The 12,373-nt window shown below is 39.2% G+C and overlaps 1 protein-coding gene across 1 annotated transcript; it reads left to right on the top strand.

The window, feature by feature from the left end:
- The first annotated feature begins 7,836 nt into the window (after positions 1-7,836).
- On the top strand, positions 7,837-11,733 carry LOC135229416 (olfactory receptor 14A16-like). The gene has a single exon (XM_064279006.1). The coding sequence runs from the start codon at positions 10,668-10,670 to the stop codon at positions 11,622-11,624; it is 957 nt and encodes a 318-aa protein (XP_064135076.1). The 5' UTR covers positions 7,837-10,667; the 3' UTR covers positions 11,625-11,733.
- The last annotated feature ends 640 nt before the right edge of the window (positions 11,734-12,373 follow it).

The raw sequence follows: 12,373 nt of genomic DNA, 5'->3' as shown, positions 1-12,373 counted from the left end.
TAAGAGCGGTGATAAAGGGCATCCTTGTCTGGTTCCCGTTCTCAAGGGAAATGCTTTCAGGTTCTCTCCATTTAGAGTGATATTGGCTGTTGGCTTTGCATAGATGCCCTTTATTATGTTGAGGAATTTTTCTTCAATTCCTATTTTGGTAAGAGTTTTTATCATGAATGGGTGTTGGACTTTGTCAAATGCCTTTTCTGCATCAATTGATAAGATCATGTGGTTTTTGTCTTTTGTTTTATTTATGTGATGGATTACATTAATGGTTTTTCTGATATTAAACCAGCCTTGCATACCTGGTATAAATCCCACTTGATCAGGGTGAATTATTTTTTTGATGTGTTGTTGGATTCTATTGGCTAGAATTTTGTTAAGGATTTTTGCCTCTATGTTCATGAGGGATATAGGTCTATAATTTTCTTTTTTTGTAATGTCTTTACCTGGTTTTGGTATCAGGGAGATGGTAGCTTCATAGAATGAGTTGGGTAGTATTCCGTCTTTTTCTATACTTTGAAATACCTTCAATAGTAATGGTGTTAAGTCTTCTCTGAAGGTTTGGTAGAACTCTGCAGTGAAGCCATCTGGGCCAGGGCTTTTTTTTGTTGGGAGTTTTTTGATTACCGTTTCAATCTCTTTTTTTGTTATGGGTCTATTTAGTTGTTGTACTTCTGAATGTGTTAGTTTAGGTAAGTAGTATTGTTCCAAGAATTTATCCTTTTCTTCTAGGTTTTCAAATTTGTTAGCGTACAATTTTGTGTAGTAATCTGATATGATTCTTTTGATTTCATTTGGTTCTGTTGTGATGTGGTCCTTCTCGTTTCTTATTCGGGTTATTTGTTTCCTTTCCTGTTTTTCTTTAGTCAGTCTAGCCAATGGTTTATCAATTTTGTTAATTTTTTCAAAGAACCAGCTTTTGGCTTTGTTAATTCTTTCAATTGTTTTTCTGTTCTCTAATTCATTTAGTTCAGCTCTAATTTTTGTTATTTGTTTTCTTCGGGTGCCTGATGGATTCTTTTGTTGCTCACTTTCTATTTGTTCAAGTTGTCGGGACAGTTCTCTGATTTTGGCTCTTTCTTCTTTTTGTATGTGTGCATTTATCGATATAAATTGGCCTCTGAGCACTGCTTTTGCTGTGTCCCAGAGGTTTTGATAGGAAGTATTTTCATTCTCCTTGCTTTCTAAGATTTTCCTTATTCCCTCCTTGATGTCTTCTATAACCCAGTCTTTTTTCAGGAGGGTATTGTTCATTTTCCAAGTATTTGATTTCTTTTCCCTAGTTTTTCTGTTATTGATTTCTAGCTTCATTGCCTTGTGGTCTGAGAAAATGCTTTGTAATATTTCGATGTTTTGGATTCTGGAAAGATTTGTTTTATGCCCTAATATGTGGTCTATTCTAGAGAATGTTCCATGTGCGCTAGAAAAAAAAGTATATTTTGCAGCAGTTGGGTGGAGAGTTCTGTATAAGTCAATGAGGTCAAGTTGGTTGATTGTTGTAAGTAGGTCTTCCGTGTCTCTATTGAGCTTCTTACTGGATGTCCTGTCCTTCTCCGAAAGTGGTGTGTTGAAGTCTCCTACTATATATGTGGAGGTGTCTATCTCACTTTTCAATTCTGTTAAAATTTGATTTATGTATCTTGCAGCCCTGTCATTAGGTGCGTAAATATTTAATATGGTTATGTCTTCCTGATCAATTGTCCCTTTTATCATTATATAGTGTCCTTCTTTATCCTTTGTGGTGGATTTAAGTCTAAAGTCTATTTTGTCAGAAATTAATATTGCTACTCCTCTTCTTTTTTGCTTATTGTTTGCTTGATATATTTTTTTCCATCCTTTGAGTTTTAGTTTGTTTGTGTCTCTAAGTCTAAGGTGTGTTTCTTGTAGGCAGCATATAGATGGATCGTGTTTTTTTATCCAGTCCGTGACTCTCTGTCTCTTTATTGGTGCATTTAGTCCATTTACATTCAGCGTAATTATAGATAAGTAAGTTTTTAGTGCTGTCATTTTGATGCCTTTTCATGTGTGTTGTTGGCCATTTCATTTTTCCACATGCTTTTTTGTGCTGAGACGTTTTTCTTAGTAGCTTGTGAGATCCTCATTTTCATAATGTTTAACTTTGTGTTTATTGAATCGTTACGTTTTTCTTGGCTTTTTTCTTGAGTTATGGAATTGATATTCCTTTTTGTGGTTACCTTTTTATTTACCCCTATTTTTCTAAGTAAAAACCTAACTTGTATCCTTCTATTTCGCCTTGTATCACTCTCCATCTGGCAGTTCAATGCCTCCTATATTTAGTCCCTCTTTTTGATTATTTTGATCGTTTATCTATTGATTTCCATGATTTCCTGTTGTGTGTATTATTTTGTTTATTTATTTATTTTTTAGAATTAGTCTTAATTTGTTTTTGTGCTTTCCCTGTTTGAGTTGCGTTGATATCAGGACGTTCTGTTTTGTGACCTTGTATTGTGCTGGTACCTGATATTATTGGTCATCAGGCCAAACAATCTCCTTTAGCATTTCTTGCAGTCTTGGTTTAGTTTTTGCAAATTCTCTAAACTTGTGTTTATCTGTAAATATCTTAATTTCTCCTTCATATTTCAGAGAAAGTTTTGCTGGATATATGATCCTTGGTTGGCAGTTTTTCTCGTTTAGTGCTCTGTATATGTCGTCCCATTCCCTTCTTGCCTGCATGGTTTCTGCTGAGTAGTCTGAAGTTATTCTTATTGATTCTCCCTTGAAGGAAACCTTTCTTTTCTCCCTGGCTGCTTTTAAAATTTTCTGTTTGTCTTTGGTTTTGGCAGGTTTGATGATGATATGTCTTGGTGTTTTTCTTTTCGGATCAATCTTAAATGGGGTTCGATGAGCATCTTGGATAGATATCCTTTCGTCTTTCATGATGTCAGGGAAGTTTTGTGTCAGGAGTTCTTCAAATATTTTCTCTGTGTTTTCTGTCCCCCCTCCCTGTTCTGGGACTCCAATCACTCGCAAGTTATCCTTCTTGATAGAGTCCCACATGATTCTTAGGGTTTCTTCATTTTTTTTAATTCTTTTATCTGATTTTTTTTCAGCTATGTTGGTGTTGTTTCCCTGGTCCTCCAGAAGTCCCAGTCTACATTCTAATTGCTCGAGTCAGCTCCTCTGACTTTCTATTGCGTTGTCAAATTCTGTAATTTTATTGTTAATCTTTTGGATTTCTACATGCTGTCCCTCTATGGATTCTTGCAACTTGTTAATTTTTCCAGTATGTTCTTGAATAATCTTTTTGAGTTCTTCAACAGTTTTATCAGTGTGTTCCTTGGCTTTTTCTGCATTTATCCTAATTTCATTTGTGATATCTTTAAGCATTCTGTAAATTAGTTTTTTATATTCTGTATCTGATAATTCCAGGATTGTATCTTCATTTGGGAAAGATTTTGATTCTTTTGTTTGGGGGGTTGGAGAAGCTGTCATGGTCTGTTTCTTTATGTGGTTTGATATGGACTGCTGTCTCCGAGCCATCACTGGGAAACTAGATTTTCCAAGTAGTCAGCTAAAAAAAAATGCAGTCAGATCCCTATCTGAATTCTCTCTCTGGCTCCAGGTATTCGGATGTTAATGGGGTCGCCTGGGGAGAGTGGGGGAGGGATCTGAGAGCTAGGAGTGTAGCACCACAGAATATAGAGCTGAACACCACGTTCACGCTCCGCCCCCGTTTGCCAAAATCCGGGCTGGACGGGTCCCTGGCTAGGACACTGCTTTCCTTGCTCGGAAACCAGTCACTTCCTCCTGGGGGCTTCCTCCGGTGCGCGGCACTGCTCGTGGGCACTGGGTGGGCGTTTCCCGCACGAACGGGTGGGCCCGCCCCCAGGGTCTATTCAGGCGATTATAATTAGGTCCCGCGGTCATGCCCCGCCTGTGCGCGCGCCCAAATCCCAGCGGGATGACTTCCGGGTTGAGACGCTGCTTTCCCTGTTCGGGAACCAGTCACTTCCTCCCCGGGACTTCTCCTTCGGGAGCGCCACACCTCTCGCGCGAACTGGTTTGGCGTCACCTGCACGGCCAGGTGGGCCCGCCCCCTGGGTCAATTCAGGGTAATAAAAATGGACCCCGCGCTCACGCCCCGCTCATGCGCGCGCCCAAGCCCCGGCAGGACGGCACCCCGTCTGGGACGCTACTTTCTGCGCTTCGGGACCAATCAGTTCCTCCCGGGGACTTCTCCTTCCGGTGTGCCACACCTCTCGCGCAAACTGGGAGGGCGTCACTCGCACGACCAGGTGGTCCCGCCCCCTGGGTCAATTCAGGGTAATAAAAATGGACCCCGCGCGCATGCCCCGCCGCGCGCGCGCGCGTGCCCAGATCCCAGCGGAATGGCTCCCCGTCTGGGATGCTGCTTTCCCTGTTTTGAGACCAGACACTTCCAGGGATTTCTCCCTCTGGTGTGCCGTGCCACACGCACGGACTGGGTGTGCGTCCTCCCGCACGAACGTGTGGGCCCCGCCCTGGGGTCACTTTAGGGAAATATAGTTGACCCCCCCCCGCTCGCGCCCCGTCGGCTTCTCGCCTGACTCCCGGCGGGACGGCACCCCAGCTGGGACGCTGTTCTCCCCCCTCCCAGATCAGTCACTGCCTCCCGGGTGCTTCTCCCTCCGGCTGCGCCCCTACGCCGCCCGCGCCAACCTGCTAGACTTCCTCCCGGGATGGGTTCGGGGGGGAAGGGGTGGGCCCCCTTTCTGTGCCGTCTGCCCCCCTGGGCTCTGCCCCAGATCGAGCTCCGAAGGTCACCTGCCTGGTGCGCTGGCTCCTAGTTCTGAAAACAGTCGCTGTCTGCCCGTATTTGTTCGTTTTCTGTCTCTAAGTCTGTGCTTGTTGTTCAGAGTTCGTAGATTGTTATGTATGTGATCGATTCCCTTGTTTTTCCGAGTCTTTGTTGCAAGAGGGATCCGCGGTAGCGTCCACCTAGTCCGCCATCTTGGCCCCCGCCTCTGGTCTTGTTAATTCTTTTAATTGTTTTTCTGTTCTCTATTTCATTTAACCCTGCTTTAATTTTTATTTGTTTTCTTCTGGTGCCTGAGGGTTTCTTTTGTTGCTCTCTTTCTATTTGTTCAAGTTATAGGGATAATTATTTGATTTTGGCCCCTTGTTCTTTTTTGTATGTGTGCATTTCTTGCTATAAATTGACCTCTGATCACTGCTTTAGCTTTGAAAATTTGAAATGGGCTTGAAAATTAAAAGGGCAAAATTATCTTTATTCTTAGATCATTATGATTGTATATCTGGAAAACCAAAAATAGCATGTTCGTGTAATAAGATAATTCTGTAAGTGGCTGTTAGAAATCATAAATCAATGATTGTCTTTTATATAGAGAGAGTTAATGTCTGTGAAATATAATAGAAAAACAAATTCATACATGGTGAATAAATATTATTTAAATCACCTGTAGAAGAAACTAAGATTGTATAATGCTGGTATGAAAAATAAATTAAAATACCTTTGAGTGATATGTTTTAAAAAAAGTGGGAGTTTAAAAAAATAGAAAATTATATCTTTTTTTTTTTTTTTGATAGTACAACCCAAACCAGACAAGGGAGAGAAAAACCTTTTCAAGCAACCCTCCAAAGCCAGAGCGTTAAATAAAAGGAGCAGTATATTTGGCTAGATTAAATAAAACCTGTGGGGAAAACATTACCACAATTAAAATAAAAAACATAACTTTTTCATACTCAAGAAATATGATACCAATAGATGTTAAATTTACTAACACAGGAAGTTTAAAGTAAGCAATGATATCAATAAAAATGGGGAAATTTTACGAAATGAGGACTCAGATAAATGACTTGTGCATTATTAAAGCTTGATTAGGTTTACTGAGAGTTAAATGTACTCTCACCAAAAGAATGAAAAATTATATTTTTTATTATCATAATATTAAGGAATGCTGGTCCCAGGTAACAATCTTTTGTGATTTCCTTGGAGCTCTGGAGATAAATGAGGTAATTCCTGTAATGTCCCTTTCCTTCTGAGGAAAATGTGGTGGTTAATTTGGTTCTATTCCCAGGGTATGATCTTATTTAACTCAAAGAGAAGTCGTTAAAATAGGGAGAAGACATAGGCCAGAAGTTCATAGTTTAGTCTACTCTGTCTGGTACAAGACTATGCATGTGATGTGGATGGAAGAACCTGGGTAAGGTTGGATAGTCCTTGCACTGAATTTGTTTTTACCTTACATCCCTTTTCAACTTTAATCAGATGTCTTCACTTTTGTAAGTATTCAATTTCTCATCTTTAAGGTGTGGATAATAGGTCTGCTGTGAGGTTCCGAAGTGATATGAGTAGGTGGGCAAAGTACAAATGTGATGAATATCAGCTGTTAGTGTCATCCCCTAGAAGTTCACAAGAAGAGATAGGATGGGACCCCACAAAACCAGCTCCTTACTAGCTGTTGGGCTTCTGTGTATCCTGTGCCCAATGGTTAAGTGCTTCACTGCTAATGAAAAGGTTGGTGGTTTCAACCCACCTAGACCCTCCGTGGGAGAAAGACCTGGCAGCGATATGTTCCTATAAAAATTATAGCCCAAAAAATCCTAGGGGACAGTTCTACTCTGTCACATGGTTTTGCTATGAATTAAAATAAACTCAAAGCCACTTTTCAGTAATACAAAGAATTAAGATGTGAGATTTGTTTTAAATAAAGAGAAGCACCGTGCTGAGGAGGGTTGAGGAGTCATTTTTGCACTAGCTGTTTTACGATGACAAGCTGAGATACAGCTGAGCGTGTCTGAGTCCACAATGTTGTGTCAAACATTCAAGCACAGCAACTAGAACCCAGGCATTTGGAGTGAGGTCACCTGTGTTCAAATTCCAGCTCCACCATTGTGTGAAGTGGGGCTAATCCCTTAAAATCTCTATAGGTCCAAGCCTTCAATGTAATGGGCACATAATGGGTTGCTTTGAGCACAGATGTAAGTTATATTAAATACTGCATGGACAGATCTTAGAATGTGGCCATTGCAGGGTGAGTGGTCAGGATCTCACTTTCCCAATAGTGCGTTTCTCAAACTGTGAATCATCCCTGACTTCTACCAGCATTCCAAAATAAAAATAAGGGTTTTTTCTCAGGTCCTCTTATTCTGAAGAAAATAAAACAATAGGCTGCTAAACTAGGAAGAATTAGAGTGGGGAAGTAGGATCCTGGTTAACTATAAGGCATGTCCTCACTGCGACCCAGGGACCTAGACTCCGGGTTATTTAAAAAGTAATGCAAAATTGTTTCTGGACATAGAGAAATTCTAAGAATCTTTAATTTTATTCTGATTATGACTTGTTCTAACTGGTTTATCTGAATCCATATATTAATAAACTTTTCCTTGAATTGGTCAAAGGCAGTTAAGTGTTTGACCACTATTTCAAATCATACAGCTTGGAGCCTGCAGTGAGTTCCAGGGAATTCATAATCAGAAAAAAAAGAGAGAAGCTCAAGCTGTATATTGGTGTCCCCCAAGTTATTTATATTGGCAACCAAATGTAAGGGGTGGTCCCCTCACAGCAGGAGGTCTTACAGAGGCAAGTGGGGTACAGGGAGCTGACAGCCAACGAGTGATGAAATAACTTTCTTCAAATCAGTGATAATTTTTTTTAACTTCATAATTAAAAATAAAGGAGAAATAAAACGTGTTGTCCATCTTCCCTCAGGTTAGAACTGTCTCATTTAGCAAGACCATCTCCTGCATATGGCTGCCAATTCGAGAAGAATGGTGACACCAATACATAGATTGTTGCTCAGTGCTGTCTTCCTGTAGCATCTTGTGCTCTAATAAGCAGAAGAGTTTGCTTTAAGGCTGGGGCACAGGGCACAGGTAGGCTGGGACAAAATAGGCCACTATGGGAAAGGGGCAGGGACAGGAAACCAGCACAGAGAGCATATTTTACCTCCCTCTCAATTGTGTAGCCAAAGTGGAAAAATTTATAGACACATCGCTGTGTCTAGAATTTTATTTTTACCTTCATTTCAATTATGTTCAATAAATAATATTTCATTCATCAGTTTTATCTTGTTTAGATGATGTTCTGTCTTTTCTTTTGCTTTAATTCTTATTCTGAACTCTTACTCCAGGCCATTTTTTAATAACTCATAGCTATACTATCAGACTATAGGGTCGCTATGAGTCGGAATCGACTCAATGGCACTGAGTTTGTTTGTTTTTTTAATACTATCAGAATACTATCCTGACTTGTCTCGCTACCTTAAAAATATCTTCCTTTCAAAGGTTACTAAATATGAAGAGCAGTAACTTTCTAGAAAATTTCACTTTAATTATTCTCTTTTTAGATAAATACCTATCACCCATGCTGTCAACTGTCCTCTCCCCATTACCCCAGACCAATTTAGTGACCCTTGCTAAAGAGTGTTCTACCTACATACCCTTCAGGCTGCCAAGGTTCTGCTTGGCATGGTGTGAGCCACGTTGCCTGGATTAAAAGATATTCTCTTTTCTTTTTCCTTCCTAAATATTTCCCATTTGTCAAAGGTTAATTATTTTATGCCCCACATTTTTTACATGAAATATATCTTAATTCCTGCATCTCTCTGGAAGCACATACTGTATATTCTCACTTGTCCCGATAGAGAGCATCTTACATGTTTATTTTAATTTTGGTTAGGAAAACATATGTTTTTTTTAACAATTAAAATGTAAATTCAGAGTATTGTTAAAAATAATCAAAACTCAACAAAATTGAAACTTGAATTTTTTTTCCGAGTAGTTATTCTATATGGATATAGGGAGACCATTCTGATTTAAAAGAAAAAAAAGCAAATGTTTAGACATAGGCTAGTTACAGTAAGGCTTACAACTAGAAGAGGACAGAGAAGAATAGAAGATGAATCATTTTCTTATCTTAACAGGATAGATCGTAACTTGCTCTCTTCCTTTTACTGAGATCTACTGGTTACTGATATTAGTCAGGTCGCAAAGTGGCCTCTGCCCCTCCACCCACCAGCAGCCATGACACTTTTTGAAATTTAAATTAAATAAGTCTGGCTCCAAACAGGAAGGAAAAGGTGAACAATTTTGGGTGACAAAAACCCCTGGCTTGATTAATTTTGGGTCAGGAATTTTTATGGTTAGTACTTGGTTTTGTGGGTAAGAAAAATCATAAAATCAAAGGAAGATGTCTGTTTTTAATTTCTCTCTATGACAATTTTAGTTTTGAGATAAAGAACTTGAACATCAAAGACAAACTGACATTGTTGCTGAGAACTTATTTCGGCTGAGGATATCACCAAAGGAGGCTTCAGGGATAGAACCAAAGAAAAGCAGAAGACTTTTTTTTTGGAGGGGGCACCTACTTTTAAAAGAAAAAAATATATGAAAATTTTCGTGGTGAAAAAGACAAAGACACTTTATTTACCTGAAAACCTCTGATTCACTGGACCAGCTCCTCGAAGCCAGCAGCAGCAAAGCTGTGGAACCTGCCTGGGAGAGGAACACTTTTAGGACAGGTGAAATGAATGTGAATACTTTTTCTGCACAATTCAAATTCTTCAATTCTACTTTGAAGTGATTACTAAATTTAGGAACAGGTTTTGGTAAAACAAAATATAACATAAAATGGTAGAGAATAGAGGATAATTTTCTGTTGTCCATGTCCCTAATAAGTTGCCCAAATGTTTCCATCTAAGATATCTCAAATCCTTTCATAAGGTTTGACTCTAAGTGTCAGTGGTTGCTATCTATGTCAGAAGATGAAGATAGTTTTTTTAAAGAACATAAAATATATAAAACAAACACATGCCAAATATTTTAAGTAATTAATTAGTGATTGAGAGAGCTAGTAAGATATTCAAAATCAAAATCAAATTTCACACATAAAAGAACAGATAAGCATGGCTGAAAAAAAATACAAATAGATGCAAAATGGATCTATCTACAGAGAAAATACCAATTGCATTCCGCTAAAACAAAATTAGTTTGTATTTGTATAGGCAATAATTTTTATTATTAACAGTTTTATACAACTTCTACAATTGTAAGATAGCTTAAAGACAATAAATAACAAACATAACCCAGTCCACTAAAGAGAAGACTCAGCTTTTTTTCCTGTTTCAAAGATTTTCACAATTTTTCCTGACACTGGCATAATGAAGAAAGATGCAATGAGTAGAGGAAATGATATTGGTTAAGTGTTTTCTTATCCAGTAATTATGCATAAGTTGTGTATGAATTATTTAATTGAATCAAAAGAATGATCCAATGATAACGCTTACACAGTAGGTTGAATAAGGATACTCAAAAAATGTATATGAGATCACAAAGCTTGTAAACAGCTGATCTAAAATTTGTACTCAGGACTGACTGGTCCCAAATTTGTGCACTTTCTCACTACATATTTCAATACAAGGTATATGAAATTCTATTTGAATTAGATGTGGAATATGGGCCTTAATCAACATAGAATGACAAGGTGGATGATTTGGACTTGACTGATAACCATTTTCAGTCATTCAGTTAATGGGATTATTTGTGTTCAATTACCTCCTGAAGACTTGGTGGTGTTACTCTTGTATGGCATGGAATACCTGCACATGTTTCAGAGAAAGTGAACCTGAGAAAGTAGAAGAGTAAACTCCCTTGACTAAATCACAAGTTGTTCATTTTATTTTTTTAGAGTCATTGATTAAACACCCAGAGAAATGAACAACTTCACCTCTGTGACCATGTTCTTCCTAATGGGGTTTTCTGATGTTCGGGAGATCCAGATCTCACATGCTGTGTTGTTTTTGCTGCTATACCTGGCAGCTGTACTGGGGAACGTTCTCATCATCACTCTCACAAGCAAGGATCATCGGCTCCACACCCCTATGTATTTCTTCCTGCAGAACTTGTCCTTTCTGGATCTCTGCCTCATTTCCATCACTGTTCCCAAATCCATCGCAAACTCTCTGGCTAATCACACCACCATCTCATTTCTCGGCTGTGTTTCACAGGTATTTTTCTTCTTCCTCTCAGCCACTACAGAAGTATCTCTACTCACAGTGATGTCTTATGACCGCTACGTTGCCATCTGCCACCCACTGAGGTATGAAGTCATCATGAGCCATGGAGCCTGTGTGCAGATGGCAGCTTCCTCATGGGTCAGTGGAGTTCTCAATGCAATTCTGCACACAGCTTCTACCTTCTCCATACCAGTGTGTGGGTCTCCTGAAATTCGTCAGTTCTTCTGTGATGTTCCACAACTGCTGTCCCTCGCCTGTTCTTATAATACTGTGGAATTAGTAGTCATTGGGCTCACCCTGGTGTTAGGTTTTGGCTGTTTTGTGTTTATTGATATCTCTTACATTCACATCTTCTCCACTGTTCTGAGAATCCCATCCAGAGAAGGCAGGTCTAGAGCTTTCTCCACGTGCTTGCCTCACCTCACTGTTGTGACTCTCTTTCTCTTTTCTGGCTTTCTTGCCTATTTACGACCTTTACCCAAATCACCATCACCCTTGGATTTGCTGGTGTCGGTATTCTATACTATGGTGCCGCCCATCATGAATCCCGCCATCTACAGTCTGAGAAATAAGGATATGAAGATGGCATTAAAGAAACTTAAAGAGTGGGCATTGCCCTTCAAATTAGGAGAGTTAATGCCACATATATCATGATCTTTCAATCACTGACAGAATTGTCTGAACAATCTGGTTGCATAGTCTGAATATAATATTGGATATTTAAAGTAAGAATTTCTGTGAAAACTCTGGTTGTACTCATTGAATTGCTACTAACAGGCACTATCACTAGACGAAGTGAGTGGAAAAACCAGTAGTTCCATTTGTAATTGGGCAGACACATGCTGACCTTATATTTATCATCTTAATTGTAAAACAAACATAGAAAACAGCAGTTGTTTTCCAGTTAATTCCAACTTGTGGCAACCACGTGTATGCAGAGTAGAACTGTGCATAGGGTCTTCAAGGCTGTGGCCTTTCGGAAGCAGATCTCTGGTCTTTCTTCAGAGGCCTCGTAGTAGGTTTAAATCATCAGTCTTTCATTTAGTAGTCGAGTACTTAATCATCTGTTCTACCTAGGGATTCCTTATAGGGACGCTTTTGTATGTGACAAATACTTCGTAACTTTTGGATATACAACTCACTTATAGTCATACGATTATCTCTCCATTCTTAATCTAGTGTTGTATTTGCTGCTCCAGTACACTGGTCCATGAGATTACCTTTACCTAGGTTTCTCCAGACTAGTCCAGTTGGTCCACTTAGATGTTTTCTTCATACCCTTTACCTCTCCATCATAGCATTTATCTTAGTTGTAATTTAAGATTTATTTTTGTAACTACTTGTTATGTTTTACTTCATTACACCATGGGATCTTTGTGGACAGGTGCTGTATTTCCTATGCC

Source organism: Loxodonta africana, unplaced genomic scaffold (assembly GCF_030014295.1).
Source record: "Loxodonta africana isolate mLoxAfr1 unplaced genomic scaffold, mLoxAfr1.hap2 scaffold_29, whole genome shotgun sequence".
Classification (NCBI taxonomy): Eukaryota; Metazoa; Chordata; class Mammalia; order Proboscidea; family Elephantidae; genus Loxodonta; species Loxodonta africana.
The sequence above is the reverse complement of the archived record's forward strand: the minus strand, read 5'-3'. Positions and strand labels throughout refer to the sequence as shown.